At 43.3% G+C, this 21,929-nt stretch overlaps 1 protein-coding gene across 1 annotated transcript in view; it reads left to right on the top strand.

Annotated features, from left to right (window-relative positions):
• Positions 1-403: 403 nt before the first annotated feature.
• LOC121005577 (protein spire homolog 1-like) overlaps positions 404-21,929 on the top strand; it is a 37,815-nt gene continuing 16,289 nt past the window's right edge. The window contains exons 1-10 of the mRNA XM_040438352.1: positions 404-629; positions 1,667-1,698; positions 2,580-2,774; positions 6,689-6,814; positions 6,934-6,999; positions 14,852-15,016; positions 15,452-15,529; positions 15,701-15,827; positions 16,071-16,195; positions 16,320-16,401. Coding sequence (XP_040294286.1) covers positions 404-629; positions 1,667-1,698; positions 2,580-2,774; positions 6,689-6,814; positions 6,934-6,999; positions 14,852-15,016; positions 15,452-15,529; positions 15,701-15,827; positions 16,071-16,195; positions 16,320-16,401 — 1,222 coding nt within the window. The remainder of the gene's footprint in view (positions 630-1,666; positions 1,699-2,579; positions 2,775-6,688; positions 6,815-6,933; positions 7,000-14,851; positions 15,017-15,451; positions 15,530-15,700; positions 15,828-16,070; positions 16,196-16,319; positions 16,402-21,929) is intronic.

Genomic DNA, 21,929 nt, shown 5'->3' with positions numbered 1-21,929 from the left:
ACATCCTGATGCATCCTGAACGGATTTCTCTCTATTCAGAATGCATGGGGATAATCCTGATCAGGATTCTTCCGGCATAGAGCCCCGACGACGGAACTCTATGCCGGAACACAACAACGCAAGTGTGAAAGAGCCCTAACATCAGCACAAATAAATCTTCTGTCCTGATAGTTTGTTACAATGTATCAGTGCAGGTAAAATGCAAATCATAGCAATGGAGTGGATTGCAGTTAAGCTGCGATTTTGCACTGGCAGGCAATGGGTTAATGCTGTTAATTGTGGAGATTGGAGTGGCCTGTGCTCTATAAGGAAGGAAGGATGAGGATGGTGGAAGCCTGCTGGTTATGAGATGGGTTTGTACTGGTTGTGAATAATACATTGGCTTATCATAGGAAGGGAAATCATGAATGAGTGGAGTCCCACAGAGCTTCACCGTAAGGTGAGGCTAAATGATGTATTAAAGGGGTCTGGACAGCCGGTTAGCGAGGAGCTGGCCTGGGCCCTGTGCTACCAGTGCAGCTGTGAACTCAAGCAGATGATACTGGGAGGTGGATGGTTCCCAGCATTAAGGGGGACAGAACATATCTACATTCACCAGGATGGTGCGGTGTCTTTTGTGGACTCAAATGGTAAGTGAAAGTGAGTGTTGCATTCCCCTAAATATGGACTGACCCTGCAACTCCCAGCAAGCCCTGCACAGCTCGCGTGCCAGCCACGTGCAGTTCCACATACAGTATTTGTACTGGTTATGTATTCTTTGTCCACTAGAGGGGGCACAATAGAAGAAAATATCAAACGGGTCAGGGACTGTGTCTTTGCTGTACATAGCAACCACAGCTTTTTGGGCCCCCTCGGGGTACAGAGCACAAGTCACACGCTGCAGATTTTGTTGCAGAGTTTTCAGTTCCATTCACCTGCATGGGGCTTGCAGAAATCCATGTGCTTCAAATGAATGGAACTGATATTCAGTTGCAGAAAATTCTGCAACTAAATCTGCAGTGCGAAGGCATCCTAATCCTATAGCTACATGCAGAAAAGGAAAGGTTGATGGGTGACTAGCTTTAGGGAGCATTCACACGGCCGTGTTTTTCTTCCGTGTCCGTTCCGCAATTTTTGCGGACAATGCTCGGACCCATTCATTTCTATGGGTCTGCAAAAATTGCGGAATGCCTTTCATTGTCACCCGTGTGCTGTCTGTTCCGTGTGTCCGTTCCTTTTTATTTTAGAACCTGTCCTATACTTGGCCGCAAATTGCGGTCCGTGGCCCCATGGAAAGTCAATAGGTCCGTAAAAAAAACGGATAGCACACGGAAATGCATCCGTATGTCATCCGTTTTTTGCGGACCCCTGGACTGAAAACATTCTAGGAAACCCCATTTCATTTTTTTGCGGACCGTGAAAAACGGATGACACACGGAAGCACCACGTCTGTATTATACGGACTTACGGAACGGAAACGGAAAGATAACTGAAGACATACGGAACACACGGATCTGTGATTTGCGGACCGCAACACCAACACGGTCGTGTGAATGCTCCCTTAGACTGAGACCATATTTTCAAGTAACAGTACCACCTAGTGTTCAAAATATTCAGTGTTTGTTATGCAGTTACCAGAAATATGTAAACCTTGTGTTCACTAAATTCTATATGTTCTGGTTTCTAGATCTCAAGGACTCAAGCCTGTCTGAGACAAGGGTACGTCATCTTTGTCATTCTTCTTCTTTTTATTTTTTATTTTTTTCCTTATACAGGTTTATGAATTAATATACAAATCAGTATCACACAGAATAATCGGATTAGATACAGCAACTTATCAGGCAATATCACACACGATAGACTTGGAGACAGGCGGCTAAGTATCACACAGGATGGATTTACATACAGGCATCTCAGCAGATGTAATCACACATGATGGGCTTAGATACAGGTATCGAGCATGAAGGGGTTAGATACAGACAGGTCAGCAGACATGATGGGCTTAGATACAGGTATCGAGCATGAAGGGGTTAGATACAGACAGGTCAGCAGACATGATAGGCTTAGATACAGGTATCGAGCATGAAGGGGTTAGATACAGACAGGTCAGCAGACATGATAGGCTTAGATACAGGTATCGAGCATGAAGGGGTTAGATACAGACAGGTCAGCAGACATGATCGGCTTAGATACAGATATCGAGCATGAAGGGGTTAGATACAGACAGGTCAGCAGTCATGATGGGCTTAGAGCTCATGCACATGACCATATTTTGCATGCACGTCTGATGCGCATAGTAGACAAACCAATTAATTTCATTGGGGTCGGTCAAAAAGAAAAAACGGATAGCACATAGTGTGCTGTACTCATCCGTTCCGAAATTTACAGAACGTTATAGAAATCGTAGAACATGTCCTAATTCTTGTCTTCATGGAGGAAGTGAGAAAAATATGGAGTGCCCATGGAAGGTGTCCGTATTTTGCAGATCTGTGGTGGCAGACCTCAGTACGGACCCCTTTGCGTGCATGAGGCTTCAGATGTAAGCGGCTCATTAGGCAGCATCACACAATCTCCTTAAATCCATCTCCTGTATCTTGCAGGTTATAGAGCGTCTTGGGAAGGCGGTGTACACTGCCCTGGACTGGGGTCTCAGCAGTGACGTTGAACGCGTTCTGGGTGACTCTCTGGACGACCTGCTCTTCTATATGCTGGGCCTGCACACCACCACCACCACCACCAGCAGCAAATCCCCTGAAGCAAAGAGGCATGCCTTCACTCTGAATGACATCATAAAGGTACCACATAATCGCACCACCAGAGAGGATGATGGGGGTGATGGTTTGGGATGCCAGAATGTATGGCACTAATCAGGAACCCATAAGCGTGACCCTCTTCCTTTTGTCAGCATAAAGATGAAATGTAATGAAAATTATCTGTACGGTCATAGACGGGCTCCCTGAAATGTTGGCCCTCTGGCATTATGCAGAGATTTCTGCTACTGGGAGTCTGACGCAACTGTCTAAGCCAGGCATCCTCCAGCTGTTGTACAACTACAACTCCCACAATGCCCTGCTGTAGGCTGATACCTGTAGGCTGTTCGGGCATGCTGGGAGTTATAGTTTTGCAACAGCTGGAGGGCCGCAGGTTGAGGATGCCTGGTCTTAGCAGAGGACCATTCATCAGTGAGACCATTAACCCTTTGAGTATATGGAGATGTTCGGTTTTTACAATAGTTTTTTTTACTCTCTGCCTCCCCAGAACCGTAACTTTTAGTTTTCCGTTCACATAGCCGTAGGAGGGCTTGTTTTTTGTGGAACAAGTTGTACTTTCTAATGGCACCATTTACTGTATACAATGGAGTGAGGAGCTGGACAAAAAAATCCAATTGGGGTGGCGTTGGAAACCCATTTAAACCTGCTGCAATTGTCTGGGCTTGTTTTGCTGACCTTCTCTGTGCAGTAAAGCTGACCTGTTATCCTCGTTCTTTGGATCAATACAATTACAGCTATATCTAGATCAACTATACACTTGTATAGATTTAATACTTACATTTTTTCCAAAGTTTTTATTTCTTCATCCCCACACTCTGACCTCCATGACTATTTTTCTGAGGGCTAATGTTTGGTGTGGCGGTCTGTATTTCTCATTGATGCCATTTTTGGGGTGGGCATGACTTCTTGATCACTCTTTACCCAATTTTTGGGGACATGAAGCAACGTAAAAATGTTGAATCAACCAATTCAATGTTAAGCTGTTCGCCGTAATGGGTAAATATTTTTATATTTTAATAGTACAAGTGTTTTGAGATGAGGCATATGATTTTTAATTATTTTGATTTGGGGGGGGAAAGGGGGTGATTAGAGTTTTTTTTTTATATTTAAGGGGTTGTCTCACTTCAGCAAATGGCATTTATCATGTAGTTAGTTATAACAAGGCACTTACTAATGAATTGGGATTATCCATATTGCCTCCTTCACTGGCTGGATTCATTTTTCAATCACCTTATAGACTGCTCGTTTCCATGGTTATAACCACCCCGTAAACAATCAGCGGTGGCTATTGCACACTATAGGAAAAAGTGCCGGCCTCTCTGGTGGCTGGGACCAGGGGAACTCACAGGCTAGTGCTTTTTTTTTTCTATAGTATGCAAGCACGGCCACCACTGATGGTTTATGGGGTGGTCGTAACCATGGAAACAACCAGTCTATAATGTGATGGAAAAATGAATCCAGCCAGCAAAGGAAGCCAAATGGATAATAACAATACATTAGTAAGTGGTTTGTATTAGCATTTATTATGTAGAGAAAGTTATTTGCTGAAGTGACAACCCTTTTAAGTTTTTAAAAATATACACTGCTCAAAAAAATAAAGGGAACACAAAAATAACACATCCTAGATCTGAATTAATTAAATATTCTTCTGAAATACTTTGTTCTTTACATAGTTGAATGTGCTGACAACAAAATCACACAAAAATAAAAAAATGGAAATCAAATTTTTCAACCTATGGAGGTCTGGATTTGGAGTCACCCTCAAAACAAAGTGGAAAAACACACTACAGGCTGATCCAACTTTGATGTAATATCCTTAAAACAAGTCAAAATGAGGCTCAGTAGTGTGTGTGTGGCCTCCACGTGCCTGTATGACCTCCCTACAACGCCTGTGCATGCTCCTGATGAGGTCGCGGACGGTCTCCTGAGGGATCTCCTCCCAGACCTGGACTAAAGCATCTGCCAACTCCTGGACAGTCTGTGGTGCAACGTGACGTTGGTGGATAGAGCGAGACATGATGTCCCAGATGTGCTCAATTGGATTCAGGTCTGGGGAATGGGCGGGCCAGTCCATAGCATCAATGCCTTCGTCTTGCAGGAACTGCTGACACACTCCAGCCACATGAGGTCTAGCATTGTCTTGCATTAGAAAGAACCCAGGGCCAACAGCACCAGCATATGGTCTCACAAGGGGTCTGAGGATCTCATCTCGGTACCTAATGGCAGTCAGGCTACCTCTGGCGAGCACATGGAGGGCTGTGCGGCCCTCCAAAGAAATGCAACCCCACACCATTACTGACCCAATGCCAAACGGTCATGCTGGAGGATGTTGCAGGCAGCAGAACGTTCTCCACGGCGTCTCCAGACTCTGTCACGTCTGTCACATGTGCTCAGTGTGAACCTGCTTTCATCTGTGAAGAGCACAGGGCGCCAGTGGCGAATTTGCCAATCTTGGTGTTCTCTGGCAAATGCCAAACGTCCTGCACGGTGTTGGGCTGTAAGCACAACCCCTACCTGTGGACGTCGGGCCCTCATATCACCCTCATGGAGTCTGTTTCTGACCGTTTGAGCAGACACATGCACATTTGTGGCCTGCTGGAGGTCATTTTGCAGGGCTCTGGCAGTGCTCCTCCTGTTCCTCCTTGCACAAAGGTGGAGGTAGCGGTCCTGCTGCTGGGTTGTTGCCCTCCTACGGCCTCCTCCACGTCTCCCGATGTACTGGCCTGTCTCCTGGTAGCGCCTCCATGCTCTGGACACTACGCTGACAGACACAGCAAACCTTCTTGCCACAGCTCGCATTGATGTGCCATCCTGGATAAGCTGCACTACCTGAGCCACTTGTGTGGGTTGTAGACTCCGTCTCATGCTACCACTAGAGTGAAAGCACCGCCAGCATTCAAAAGTGACCAAAACATCAGCCAGGAAGCATAGGAACTGAGAAGTGGTCTGTGATCACCACCTTCAGAACCACTTCTTTATTGGGGGTGTCTTGCTAATTGCCTATCATTTCCACCTGTTGTCTATCCCATTTGCACAACAGCATGTAAAATTGATTGTCACTCAGTGTTGCTTCCTAAGTGGACAGTTTGATTTCACAGAAGTGTGATTGACTTGGAGTTACATTGTGTTGTTTAAGTGTTCCCTTTATTTTTTTGAGCAGTGTATAATTAGGAACGTAGATGCGGAAGTCTTGGATCCTTTATGGGGACCAGTGCTGCTGTAGGAATGAACAGCTCCCCCGATCATTGCTAAAGGGAGCCGTTTAAGTCCTGCTCCCAGATTGTCAGAGCTCAGACTCCGTCTAGCAGTGTAAAAACAAACACCGGTATGAAATGCTTCGATGCTAATATCGAGGGGGCTGCCTGGGTGAAAATGTGGGTATGTTCGGGTTCTGCTCGGAATCCGGACAACCCTTTAAATGTCTGTGACTGGTGTTATTGCCAGTCGTAAACTTTAGCTCAGGGCATCTCCTGTGTGAAAAGGCAGGCACCCGGCAGCTGTGGTGCTTGCTCGGCTTCAGGGCGGGCTCCATCTTTAAAGAGACATCATCCTCTGTACTTGTATGGCGGATGTCATCGGGGAGTTAAAGGGGGTTTCCAGGTGTTCAATATTGATCTATTCTCAGGATAGTTCAACCCCTGCTGATCAACTGCACTGAGCGCTGCAGCTTCTTTACAGCATACTAAGCACAGTGCTGTACGTTGTAATAAGGCTGTGCTTTGTATTGCAGCCCAGGCCCATTCAAGTGAATAGGCCGCAGCGTTCACAGTAGCGTTGCAGCCTCTTCAAACGATCAGTGTGGATGCTGTGTGTTGGACCTCCATCAATTAGATAATAATCTGCATTTTTGAAAACGCCTGTCCTTTTTACAGGATTTCCCCTCTAAAATATTGCAGGCAGTGGCAAAATTAACCTGGTCAACCCTTGTCTTTCCATAGGAATGTGCTGAGAGACTATGTGTTCCTTCGGAGGCATCCAATCACTACAAAGCCGTCTGCCGCAGCCAGTATGCGGAGTATCAGGACATTAACAACCTCCTGCAAACCATAGAGTTTTCCAAGCAGGTAGAATCCATTATGAAGACCTAATTGCCAACATCTACTCCTGCTATACCCATCTCCTGACTGGCGCAGTCGGTGCATGCCAGCTGCCACAGCTTTATTTCCCGCTTTTCTTCTTGCAGAGTTTGAAGCGATTGAAATCCACTGAGGAGATAGACGATGGCATGCTTGTAATGTATGATAACTGGGTATGAAATGAATTGGGTCAGAATATTTCGTTTTTTTCATATATTGTATTCCAGGAGAGGCAGAGAATGGGTGCGGTGGTGGCTTTGGCTGAAACAGCCATTCACATAAATCGGTGGCTTTCCTCACACTGATACTTCCTAGGGCTGGACAGTGACAGGGTGGCACACTTTTTCTTCCCTTGGGGAACACCTTGATGTTGAGTCTCCTTAATGATAGTAATTGGGGTGCCCTTGGTGTTATGGGTTTGGGTGCGGGTACAAGGCAGATGAAGGTGATGTGGCCAGCAAATGGTGCTGGAGTCAGGCCAGACGTAGAAAATAAACATCTCTTTATCAAAGTACAGAATGGTAGTCGTAGTAATCCAACAGTATTAAAACACAGTTCCAAATAGTTCACAATGCAGATGTTTCCAGATCGCAATGTATGAATGAGCCATGATGGAGGTTGTAGTACTCCTTCCTTCCCTCTGCAGAATCTATGGCTGTCAATGTTCTTGCAAAACATATCTGTAATTCCCAGGCTGAGGGGTAAAGGATTAAGATGCCACTGGTCAGGACCATGTAAAAGTGTGAAGGGTGTTTTAGCAATGTCCCTCTGACTGCAGTAAAGTCTTTATCAGCCTTAAACAGCAAATACCTTCATGACTGACTCCAGTGTTTGGCCTTGTAGATTCTGGACCTTCTAGTTCTTTTCTCTCTGGAGTACTATAGAGAAGAGATGGCTTTCTTGATACAAATATCTGAGAGGGTGGACTCAAGCTTTGTTTTTCCAAGGAGTGAGCACATGTGTCTCTTCTCTCTTTCTCAGCAAACACTAGACTCAGCACTAAACTATGGGCAGACCAAGATCTAACTCCTAGCCTCATACAAGGTCAGGGTTGTTAACCCTGATTTATCCATATCAAACTATGCAGGTACTATACATCAGAACATTAGGGACCCAAATAACATTAAATAACACACAATTTTGCAAGTACGCTATTGTGGGGTACTGCAATATAATATATGAATAATTTGGCTTATTCCTTCATAGGGCGCCCGGTGGAGCAGTGTGATGAATGAGCTTAGTCTTGGGGTCAGTCTCCGTAGCGTTGATCAGCGCTCCTCCATTGAGATGCCCATACAGTACACACTTGCTCCATATGAACGTTTGATGGACGACATTAGGTCTAAGCGAGGCATGCTAAGGCCAGTGGAGGTGAGCAGAAGCCATAGCATTACTTTGAGATCAAACGGCTCAACGTTGTTTTAAAAGAGTTATCCAATTTCAAAATGAAACTGGACAACTCAGGGCATTGGCCTGTAAAAGGTTGCAGAGGTGACCTCTGCAGCCAATCATTGGCCTCAGGAGTGCACTGAAGAGGTGAGTGGCTGCAACCGTCACATGTTAACGTGATGTCACCCCTGCAGCTGGGAAAACAGAACCCTATTGGGAGAACCAGCGTGACAGCAAGGGCTCTGTCAGGCAAGTAATCATCTATTCTTTTACAGGTTGATCCATTGAGTTGTCCAATTTTCTCTTTGAAGGGATTTTCCAGCTAAGGGTACTGTCACACTTGCAGCAGAGGATTCCGGCAGGCAGTTCCAGCAATCCGGATGCAAACTGATGGCATTTGTCAGGCGTATCTGTCAGACAAATGCATTGAAATACTGGATCCGTCTCTCCGCTGTTATTTAGAAAAACGGATCTGGTATTAATTGTTTTTGCATTTTTAAAGGTCTTCGCATGAGCAGACAGGAAAGCTGAATCCGTTTTGCCGGAACACTTAATGCCGGATCCGGCACTAATACACTTCAATGTAAATTAACGCCATACCCGGCATTCCGGCAAGTGATCAGTATTTTTGGCCGGAGTATTTTCTCCATCCAAAAAAACGTAAGAGGGACTGAACTGATGCATCCTGAATAGTGTTGATCACGAATATTAGAATTGCAAATTTTTATCACTAATATAGGTACTTCGAAAATTCACGAATATTTAGAATATAGTGATGTATATTCGTAATTTCGAATATTCAATATTTTTTTTTATTGCGAATTTTCGTAATGCGATTTTTTTTTTTTTTTTTTTTTTTTTTTATTTTTTTTTTTTTAATTGCCGAGTAAAAACATGATTCCTCCCTGCTTCTTGCTTGTGGGCCAATGACTCATTGGCCCACAAGCAAGAAGCAGGGAGGAATCATGACTTTAAATGGGAAAAATTATGAATATTCTAAACTAATATATAGCACTATATCGAATATATTCGTTTTTTTCGAATATTCGTAATATTCTAAAACAAGAATATATAGCTAATATAAAAAAAACGAATATAGAGCAATTTAGCTAATATAGTGCTATAATCTTCTTTGTCTAATAGTTGTCATTTTTTCTCATCTGAAGTTCAGATTGGAAAAAAATTACAACTATTAAAAAAAATATATAATAATAATAATTATAGCACTATATTAGCTAAATTGCTCTACATTCGTTTTTTTCGAATATTTGCTGTATTGCTATAAATTCTTGTTTTAGAATATTACGAATATTTGAAAAAACTAATATATTCGATATAGTGCTATGACTCATTGGCCCACAAGCAAGAAGCAGGGAGGATTCATGTTTTTGCTTGGCAATTAAAAAATTCGCGATAAAAATTCGCATTACAAAAATTTGCATATTACGTGATCATTACCTTGTCTATTTTTCGAGTAAAAAAATCGTAGAATATAACCAATATTCGAATTCGCAAATATTCTACAAAATATTCGCGAAATATTGCAAATTCTAATGACACCTGCCGCTCATCACTAATCCTGAACGGAATGTTCTCCATTCAGAATGCATTAGGATAAAACTGATAAGTTTTTTTCCCGGTATTGAGCTCCTCCTGTGATGGGACTCAATACCAGGAAACAAAACCGCTAGTGTAAAGGTACCCTAACTTTATGGTTCCAAGAATCTGAATACTATAGCAATATGAAATGGGGAGGGAAGTTGGTTTGGGCACTGCTTGGTCTAAATGCCCCTTATTTAGTTTAGTGCTTGTATAGCCTTCAGATAAAGACTAATTATGGACGTTTAGAGGCCATATTATCCAGTTGTACAAGATGTCCATGTAAATCCTTGTATGATGTTTTTTCTGATATACTTTGAGTTCCTCGACATTTTTAACATCATTGCTTTCTTTGAATGGTGAACTAGTTTTTCTTTTACAACTGATTAGCTTGTTAGTGTATCAGCAATGTAAAAGCTGCACAAATCTCTCCTGTCATGAACTCCAGGCTTTTGCCTACACTTATACATTGTAGAATAATGCTGCTGTTGAACTAGATCTGGATAAATGTAAAATGTTTAATCTATACTTTGCAACACTGAAATTGCAACAAGAAGGGCAACCAGAAGATTATGCAAATAAAGGAAGTAGCAGATGTCCCTAAGATCTGCAGATAAAATTTTGAGGCACCTAGCTCCAATCTGTGATATATGGGAGGGGAAGAAAAGCCACGTTTTTAGCCACATGGGAGAATGACAGCAACATCCCCACATAGGTGAACCTCTGCATGGACGGATCTGTAGCTGAACTCCCCTAGTCATCATTTTGGGTACACTAACGGCTCAGCATTATAGTGATTTGGTCGTGGAATCTTTAGTACAGCTGTTTCTCTGAACTGTCCCAGGAGCCATTTTTAAACAGGACAGGAATGTTGCTCGTGCAGCTGTGAGCAGCCTGCGTGGCCTAAACATGCCACGGTGCCCTGCAGCCTTTCTGGACTTGTCCCAGATGTGTTAAATTGGAGACATGTATGCAGTGTATCTCAAAACAGTCTTATACCTAATAAACACTTGCTCTGCGGTACCGCCACTGCATGTAATGGATAATACTTATCTCAGTGATGGGTCCCGTGTAACACTTACACTTATCCCAACATTGGTGTCACCACTAACACTGCGGTAACCATGAAATCGCACCACTCTATGCAGGGATGCTGTCAGATACCTTGCTTCTCTCTGCTGTAATCTGACCACAGTGCTTTTCCTCTTATAGGTAGTAGTAATAGACTCCAGGGTGTTATAGGTGCGTACTTGTATTCGGTGCGTGTCCCAGTCAGCAGCTCAGCTCCATTCCTGTACTTGATGCTCGCGCTCACTAGGAGCACTAAGTGATGTCACTCAGTGGCGTAACTAGAAAATTTTTGAATGGCTCCCAACCCTGAAACGTCTGTGCAACCACTTCCTCCCTTTCAATCCCAATTCCTGTGGCTAGTCAAGATAGCTCTCGCAGACGAGGCCTGACAGACACTCCCTTCGTTTTCTACAGTCTGTCTGTATATAATACAGTTGAGGCCTAGACAATAAAATCTTAGTCCTCCTCCTGTATGGGCCCCTTCTGAGTTCAGGCCGCAAAGCAACCGCTTCCCCTATAGCTACGCCCATGATGTCACTATTGAGCTATAGGCACCCATCGATCTGGTTTATCGATCCTCTGACTTCCATAATTCCACAACTTTTCCTTCTTGGTGTTTGGGCATTTTCATTGTTGAGGAGTGTAGATAAGGATGAATGCATGCACTTCAGTTGCATCAGGCCATTTCTTTTATGCATCCAACCTTTGCGCATTTTGGTGCACTGTCCAGAGTCCATAGACGGAGAAATACTGCATGCTTCTTTAGTTGTGTGCAAACTGATGCTCCAGAGGACAGAAATGTAAAACTATGCGATCAGTCCTGGCATCAGTTTCCCTCTGGCATTTTTGTACTACTGTGGAGAAAAGCTACAACAGACAGAGGGAGACGGAGAGAGATTCCACCCTAGGAATGGACAAGCTCTCTGGTTAGAAAATCACAATGCTGTGTTCTAAGTACCGTATTTGCTGACATTTCCAGGAACCAGGCTACAGGGGCATGATTTGTGAAAGGTTAGTATTGAAAGGGCGTTTTGGCTCCTTGGGGGTGTTTCCAAGCATAACTGGGTGTGGCTTATAATTGTCCCCCAATTTGTGATTGAATTGGATCACCTGTTTATTTTTTGTCACTATTCCCCCCCACCCCGGCAGCACTTGACAATTTTATTTTCCTTACAGATTTTGACAAGACAAAGTCTTAAGAATGACTTGCAAGAGGATTCTGTCATTTCAGATGATCTGGTAAACTGAGAAATGTCTTATTTCTCCATAGAGGTGTATGATCTAATGTGATGTGCTCAAATTCAATGTGTGAATCCAGCACAGATCTGTTATAACTAGGATTGTTGGATAAGGGGCTTAATCTACTGAACATTGACTGAAATATGTCAATAGGCAGTAAGCTCTTAAGCTCCCTCTAGTGGTAGTGGCAGACAGAATTATTACTTAACTCTGTTTATGCAGAGGATTTGGAGCGCTGTTTAACCGCTTGGAGACCCATGGCATGCTAGTATACCATGGCCACCAGTGCCTTGGCGACCATTGATGAACTAGTATGTCAAGATGATCGGGCGGGTACTGGAGCAGTGCACGCACTATCAATGCAGGAGTCTGGCAGACACTGACAGCTGGGCCCCTGCTGTATCTGCCAGCATCGCTGTAAACAGCAGTGTGGGTGGATTAACCCCTTGTATGCCACAGTCAAAGCTGACCACAGCATGCAGGGGGTTTGCGTCTTCATTTCCATCCCCATCAGGTCCCTGTGCTGCGGTGACGGCATCGAGACTTTCCTTCTAAGGGCGCCCAGGAGATCCAACCCCTTAGGCTGGGTCTCTGAGGCAACTGTCAGTTACATTGGTAATACACTGACTGTCAATGCATTACAATACACATGAATTGTCATGCACTGAAAAGTCAAAGTCCCACAGTGGGCCAAAAATAAAAAGTAAAACAAAAAGCAAAAAAGTGATAATCATAGTAAAAATTTCAAGTTAAAAACATATAAAGACATATTGGGTATCAGTGTCCAGCTCTAACCATCAGGTGAACGCCTTAAATAAAAAATTTAAATGAAAACTGTCACCTTACATCACAAAAAAAAGTAATACCGAGCAATCAAAAAGCCATATGTACCCCAAAATAGTACCAAATAGTCACCTCATCCCGCAAAAAATTAGCCCCTACGTAAAACATTTCCCCAAAAAATAAAGGCTTTCAGAAAACAGACTCAAAAATGATTTCTTTCAAAAATGCTTTTGTGTAAAACTGAAATAAATTTAACAAAGATATATCGCCATGTCAGTAAAAAACTGCTCTATGAAAATATCACACCACCTTCCCCTTGAGGTGAACGCCATATAAATAAAAACTGTGCCAAAAAAGCCATTTACAAAACGTGTAATACCAATCAAAAAGTGTTATGTATCCCAAAATATTACCAATCAAGTTGTGTGTGGTGTGTTTTCAGTTTTACAAAAAATAAAAAATGTTTAAAATGTAGATATCTCTTGGGTATCACCATCTGTAAAGATGATAAAAATAAAAATTCACATGATCTACCCCCTAAGATGAATGCCGTAAAAAATAAATAAAAGAACTGTGCCAAAACAGCCAATTCTTTGGGACACTTTGCCCCATAAAGTGTAATATTGAATGATCAAAAAAATCATATGTACCCAAAAATGGTACCAATAAAAACTTCAACTCTTCCCACAAAAACGAGACCCTACACAAGATTGTCAGAAAAATAAAAAAAATTATGGTTTTCAGAAAATGGAGACAAGCGTGATATATATATATATATATATATATATATATAATTTTTTTTTTTTTTAAATGCCTTGTATAAAACAAACAAAAAATAAGTAGACATATTTGATAGTCACATCTGTAAAAACTTGCTCTATAAAAATAGCACATGAGCAGGTGAACATTGTAAAAAATAAAAACTATGCCAGAATAGCGGTGTTTTTTTTTTTTTTTTTACCTTGCCTCACAAAAAGCATAATATAGAGCAATCAAATCATATTTACCCCCAAAAAAATACCAAAATGACTCTCACCTTATCTCATAGTTTCCAATGAGGCTACTTTTTGGGAGTATCTACTGTAGGGGTGAATCAGGGAGTCTTCAAATGTGACATGCCTAAAAACCAGTCCAGCAAAATCTGCCATCCAAAATCCATATGGCGCTCCTTTCCTTCTGCGCCCTGCTGTGTGCGCATACAGCAGTTTATGACCACGTGGGGTGTTTTTGTAAACTGCAGAAACAGGGTAATAGATATTAAGTTTTGTTTTGCTGTTAACCCTTGATATGTAACAGGAAAATGGATAAATGTAAGTGTAATGAAGAGGAAGTAGTGCTTGCGTGGAGGGCAGTCTCCTCTTCAAACAGATGATTCATGGGGGTTGCCAAGGGTTGTACCCCTGCCGATCAGATATTGATGACTTATCCTAGGCATAGTTCATCCATATGTACTGCCTGCACAACCCCTTTGAACTCCTAGCCATGAAATTATGGGCTTACTCCCACCTATCTAGCAGTAGGGTAGATGATGGGATATCTCTAACAAGACACCTACCAAAAAGATTGGTACATCTGATTAAGGGCATGTTCATATGATGGATTTTGACCACGTCATAATCTGCTGCATATCAGACTAAATTGCTGTGGTTTCTAAAGTAGGTTTTCACTTTGAGTGGTGGGTTTCCTCCCACAGTTTGGCTCCATTGAATGCAGCTAAACCATTAGCAGGCCCCATCTGTTGCTTTCCTAGATGTTGGTGCGATGACTGCTCCAAGAATGGACATGTATGTTCCTTGTGTGATCTGTTAAACCATGAGAAAAATATTTGACCACATGAACTGTGGTGGGAAGCCATATTAATGCAGTTTTCTGCACTGAGACCCATGTCAAAAATCCCTCACCTAAACCACACCTTAGGAATTTACGAATTTTGGTCAATCGCAGGGTATGGCCTGGAGTAACGTGATGAATGAGCTTCGAGTTGGGATCAGTCTTCGCAGCATTGACCAGCGTTCCTACACTGCACTCCCTGTAGAGTATGCTCTTACTCCATATGAGCTACTAATGGATGACATCCGGTCCAAGAGATACGTCCTGCGTCCAGTGAAGGTGGTACTTTACATACTAATCTTGAGTCAATTATGTCTTGCTCTAGTCACATCCTAAGCTGCATTTAGAATTCACTTGGAATGTGTTGGTACTGGGGCACTACAAAGTGAGCTTGCTACCTGCACACTGCATATTACGTGCGGAGAATCTGCAGTGTAATACAATGCTGGTTAATTCGGTGGGGTTTTCATCATGAAACTGCGGAAATTGATCTGTGTGGATTTTCGGAAACGCAGCAAAGACCACATAAACTATACTGGCATGTGCATGTACCCAAATAGTGTCTGGTATAAAAGAATCTCCAACAAAAATGCAGAATTTTGAATGCAGCTCCGGAGGGAAGTAGAACACATTATGCCTGGTAATTCACAGAATGTGGTGTTGCAATGAAATTTTCTATGGACTGTGTCCTAAATATCTACCACTTTATTCCAGGAGTGTGATCAGAACAAGTCAAGCAGGAGTGAAGATAACTTCATTTTGGACCTGATTCGTGCACATACGCTGAAACCGGTACGCTGCAGCCTTCCTTATCCCTGATGCGGTGGGTGAAAGGATCTAGTGGACATGTTTGTCAGGGGGTCGTTAGACGCCAGAGAGTGATGGAAGTTCATACAATGATGTTTCTGGTGAAAACTCTACACATAGAAAGTAATACTAGATATTTTTTTTATCTCCCTCAAGGCATCAGAAAGGAAGCTGAAAGAGCGATCCCAGGAGCCGCCAAGCCTCCATGATCAGCTGATGTCCGAAATTAAATCTGCAAAGACTCTAAGATCAACATTGGATGTAAAAAGAAGTGTAATACAAGGTGATGTGGTGGTCTGCTATGATGTGCTTTTATGAAATTAGAATTCTTTATTTATTTATTTTATTTATTTTTTCGGGCGGGGGTAGGAGGTTCTCAAACAGTGCCATTATTGGCTGTGGTCATGTAAAGTATTGCAGTTCATTCCTGTGCAAGTAAATGCAATACTAGACATAGCATATTCATAAGGGGGGGAAGCAGACCCATTTTTTTTTATTTTTTATTTCCCCCCCGCCTTTTCTTTAGATGAAGAATTTAAACTTTCTGGCAACACAAGCGTGGTGAAGCGTGAATATTCTTTATACAGTTGCAGAATGGGGAACAGGTGGAGTCGGCTGCCTTTTGGTGATCCACTGGACAATGGAGTTGATGTAAATGTTTTGTTTTCTTTCTTTGTGGAAGGTGCACGTGGCAATTGGGTTAAGGACATGAACCTCAGTTACAAAATAGTCTGCTTTTTCTTATATAATCACCAGTTTCTGGCTTTCTTTCCAGGGCAGAGTCAGCTGGCACCCTGAATTCAGCTATGAATCTTCATCTGAACACAGGTTTTCTGACCTGACATCGAGCAGCACTGGTAACTGAGTGGAATCTAGGATTGAGAATTACTTGAATGCTGGTATATTACAAATTGGAATAGTACTCAGTGTCAGGCTGCTGCAAAAGCTAATAAGATTTTGGAATGTGTAGATTCCTTCATGATGCAACCATGCACTTCCCTCTAGTAATAGCATAAGGTGATTCCTAAGCTTGCAGAGATTCTCCATAGCCTGGTACCCGCACCCATCGAAACATTTCTGCCCATTTGTTTAGGAAGGGGTGCATCAAGCCATTCCAGTGTTGCTGATCTGGCCTTTGCATTGCAAAGTGTAAAATCGGTGGCCAAAGTAGGGGAAAACCTCATGGCAAAACCCATGGATTTTGCTGCAAATATATATATATTTTATTCACACAAACACCACCATTTATTATTTTTCACTAGTTAGATCGGTGAAATTCTAACGCACAGACTGTGCTTGGTGCTGTGCAGCAACTTTTAATATATGCCAACCATTTATATGACCACTACATTATCATTCTGCACAAGAAGGGCATATAACTGCTTCATAGCACCTCCATATGAATAGAAGACCCCAAAGTGTTCAAACACAAACCCCAGAATAAATACAAACCACAGACTTCTAAATTAGCATATCTCCAAAATAAAATAAAGCGTTTTTGTTTGTTTTCTGGACAACACAGCCAAAAATCGTGGATGACCCAAAATGTTTACAAAAATAAACTGACCAGGGCCCCACATCACACCCTCAACATCATGCCATTGAATCGCAAAGATCCCAAAATTTAAAAGGTTGTCCAATATTAAATTAAATAAATAAATGGCAGACAATTCAAGGGAAGTTGTTGTTTCCCTCCCCCTCAGACACTAAGGAAGATAGAAAAAAAAACTGCCTTTTGTGGACTGTCAATAAATTTACAAAGTGTTAGCAAACATGCTGTGCAGTGTCCATAAATAGACTGAGATACTGAGAGATTCCACCCAGTATACAGGACAGGAGAAGTGGTAATGTGCAGTGTCTGTATATACAGAGTAAGAGCAGATACTGAGAATTACACCCAGTATACAGGACAAGAGAAGTGGTACTGTGCAGTGTCCATATATACAGAGTAAGAGCAGATACTGAGAATTACACCCAGTATACAGGACAGGAGAAGTGGTACTGTGCAGTGTCCATATATACAGAATAAGAGCAGATACTGAGAATTACACCCAGTATACAGGACAGGAGAAGTGGTACTGTGCAGTGTCCATATATACAGAGTAAGAGCAGATACTGAGAATTACACCCAGTATACAGGACAGGAGAAGTGGTACTGTGCAGTGTCCATATATACAGAATAAGGGCAGATACTGAGAGATTCCACCCAGTATACAGGACAGGAGAAGTGGTAATGTGCAGTGTCCATATATACAGAGTAAGAGCAGATACTGAGAATTACACCCAGTATATAGGACAAGAGAAGTGGTACTGTGCAGTGTCCATATATACAGAATAAGAGCAGATAATGAGAATTACACCCAGTATACAGGACAAGAGAAGTGGTACTGTGCAGTGTCCATATATACAGAATAAGAGCAGATGCTGAGAATTACATCCAGTATACAGGACTGGAGAAGTGGTACTGTGCAGTGTCCATATATACAGAATAAGAACAGATACTGAGAATTACACCCAGTATACAGGACAGGAGAAGTGGTACTGTGCAGTGTCCATATATACAGAATAAGAACAGATACTGAGAATTACACCCAGTATACAGGACAGGAGAAGTGGTACTGTGCAGTGTCCATATATACAGAATAAGAGCAGATACTGAGAATTACACCCAGTATACACGACAGGAGAAGTGGTACTGTGCAGTGTCCATATATACAGAATAAGAACAGATACTGAGAATTACACCCAGTATACAGGACAGGAGAAGTGGTACTGTGCAGTGTCCATGTATACAGAATAAGAGTATATACTGAGAATTACACCCAGTATACAGGACAGGAGAAGTGGTACTGTGCAGTGTCTGTATATTGCAAATCGTAGCTAAAACCATGATGTACAATAATCCCCAAAGACACGATGTGTAGGGCTGCAGGAAAATAAAGCCAAGGTTAAGTAGTGTTCCAATGACAATCTGGGACCCCCACTGATCTGTTAGGGCTCATGCACACGAACATACAGTATTTTTTTCCAGTGTACGTTTTTTTTGTTTTCCGGACCGTATTTTGAACCAATAATTTCAATGGGTCCACAACCCCCCCACCCCAAAAAAAAAAACAGAAGTTACTCTGTATGCTTTCCGTTTCTGTACTTCCATTCCACAAAAAAGTCCTATTATTCGCATTACAGACAAGGATAGTGCTGTTCTGTTCTGCAAAATACAGAATGCACACAGACATCGTCCATGTTTTTTGCGGACCGCAAAATACATACGGTCGTGTGCATGAGCCCTTATCAGATTGTTATTGGAACACTCCTTATCTTTGGCTTTTTTGCAAAAAAAAAAAACCTCTTCCTACGTTTTCTGGCCCCTTACTCCCTGCACCATCCCTGGCATAAATGGAGAAGTCAGACATGCATGCGGCAGCTCCATTCATCTCTATGGGAATTCTGGAGATAGCCGAGAATAGTGCTTGGCTATCTCCGGAACTCCCATAGAAATGAATGGAGTGCTGGCCTTTTCATTTCAGGGGGGCTGCTGAGGGTATGAGGCCCCTGTTCTCGTGATCGTGGGGGTCCCAGCAGTAGGACCCCCACCAATCTGGTAGGGGATAACTTCTAACAGCCAGAATAGCCTTTAAAGGGGTTATCAGAGTTAATAAAAAATAAAAAAAACACTTAAAATCCATCAGGATATACATATAATTTGGTTAAGCTAGATTTCATCAAGTTAAAACCCATATTTACACCTTTTCATGGTTCTGTCATTGCTTTGTTTACATGCTGAAGTACATGCTGAGGGGGCGTATAACAACAAAGCCTGAGCTCTGCCTCATGAATATTTCTGGGCGTGAACAACCTGACCTTTCCCTCACCCTGCTCTGCACTTTGCATAAAAATAAATAAATACACACACAGGGCAGAAGATCTTCCTGTCACATTGCAGCTGTACAGTAGAGATGGGAAGTTCGGATCTTTTTCATGAATCGGATCTTCGGTTCACTTCCTGAGCCGGCAGAAGCAAGTGAACTGAAGATCAATGCGCATGCTCAGCTCATTGAATCTTTGGTTCACTTGCTGAGTCGGCTCTCAAGTGAACCGAAGGTCAGGAGGGACTTGCTCCTGGCAAACACAGCTCTGCTGCAGTGAATGCAGTGGAGTAGACTGTGATGTAGTGGCTATAGTTATTGCAGGGACTCAGAGAATTGTCTGAGTTTATTAGTCAAAAGAATCGTGTCACCGAGTCCCTACCAGACTTCCTGCTATGCTACACTGCTGCATGCACCCTGTACACACACAGCTCTGCTACATGCTATACTACACACCCTGTACACATAGCTCTGCTACAGGCTATACTACACACCCTGTACACACAGCTCTGCTACATGCTATACTACACACCCTGTACACACACAGCTCTGCTACATGCTATACTACACACCCTGTACACACACAGCTCTGCTACATGCTATACTACACACCCTGTACACACACAGCTCTGCTACATGCTATACTACACACCCTGTACACACACAGCTCTGCTACATGCTATACTACATACCCTGTACACACACAGCTCTGCTACATGCTATACTACACACCCTGTACACACACAGCTCTGCTACATGCTATACTACACACCCTGTACACACACAGCTCTGCTACATGCTATACTACACACCCTGTACACACACAGCTCTGCTACATGCTATACTACACACCCTGTACACACACAGCTCTGCTACATGCTATACTACACACCCTGTACACACACAGCTCTGCTACATGCTATACTACACACCCTGTACACACACAGCTCTGCTACATGCTATACTACACACCCTGTACACACACAGCTCTGCTACATGCTATACTACACACCCTGTACACACACAGCTCTGCTACATGCTATACTACACACCCTGTACACACACAGCTCTGCTACATGCTATACTAATGACCCCAGCGCTTGCAAAATGCCGCACAAACCCTCATCCAGCTGATTTCTGTGTGGCCGAATCACTTGCGGTATAGAGCTCTGGAAAATTTCTATACCTTGCCAGAACACCGGCAGTGTAAAATACCTAAAGGACGGATTCGTCCTTCCGGTCTGCGGATGCGCAGACCGGGAAAACTGAGAAAAAGACTGCCAGAGGGATCCGTCCATCCACATGGCAAGTGGATCGACTGATCTATCCTTTCGGTGCATTCGTAGACGGATCCGTTCTTGCAATGCATTTCTAGACGGATCCGCACACGGATTAGTCTACAAATGTTGTCAGTTGACAAACCGATCGGCAGATCTGGCAGGCAGCTCCGACTACGGAACTGCCTGCCGGATCACACTAAGGCTCCATTCACACGTACGTTGTGTGTTGCGGATCCGCAACACACCCGCCCGCCACCCCTATAGAAATGCCTATTCTTGTCCGCAAGCTGCGGACAAGAATAGGACATGTTCTATCTTTTGCGGAGCTGCGCACCTGAAGATCGGGGCCGCGCTCCGCAAATGCGGCTGCAGACAGCACACTGTGTGCTGTCCGCATCCATTCCGTCACCATAGAAAATGAATGGGTCCGCACCCGTTCCGCAAAATTGCGGAACGAATGCGGACCCATTTGCGGATGTGTGAATGGAGCCTAAGGGTACTTTCACACTAGAGGCAGGATCGATCCAACAGGCTGTTCACCCTGTCAGATCCGCCCTGCCGCTATTTGGCCGTGCCGCTGGACTGCCGCTCTGTCCCCATTGACTATAAAGGGGACGGTGGTGGAGCTATGGCGCAGCACGGCAGTGCACAGCGAGCTGCCGCTTGACTAAAAGTACTGGATTTCCGACTTTTTAGGGTACTTTCACACTAGCATTAGTGTGATCCGGCAGGCAGTTCCATCGTCGGAGCTGCCTGCTGGATCCGCCGATCAGTGTGACAACTGACAGCATTTGTAGACGAATCCAGGTGCGGATCCGTCTAGAAATGTATTGCAATAACGGATCGGTCTATCCGCTTGTCATGCGGATGGACGGATCCCTCTGGCAGTCTTTTTCACAGTATTCCCGCTTTGTGCATGCGTAGACCGGAAGGACGGATCCGTCCTTCAGTTGTTTTGCAACGCCGGATCCGCAAGGCAGCTCCGTCGTCGGAGCTGCGTGCCTGCTGGATCCGCCGATCAGTGTGACAACTGACAGCATTTGTACACGGATCCAGGTGCGGATCCGTCTAGAAATGCATTGCAATAATGGATCCGTCCAGCAGCACGGCCAAATAGCGGCAGGGCAGATCCGACAGGGTGAACAGCCTGTCGGATATGTCCTGCCGCTAGTGTGAAAATATCATTAGCATTATCTGTATCTAAGCAATATCTATATTATTCAAATTTATATTCAATAT

This window comes from Bufo bufo, chromosome 6 (genome assembly GCF_905171765.1).
Source record: "Bufo bufo chromosome 6, aBufBuf1.1, whole genome shotgun sequence".
NCBI lineage: Eukaryota > Metazoa > Chordata > Amphibia > Anura > Bufonidae > Bufo > Bufo bufo.
The sequence above is the reverse complement of the archived record's forward strand: the minus strand, read 5'-3'. Positions and strand labels throughout refer to the sequence as shown.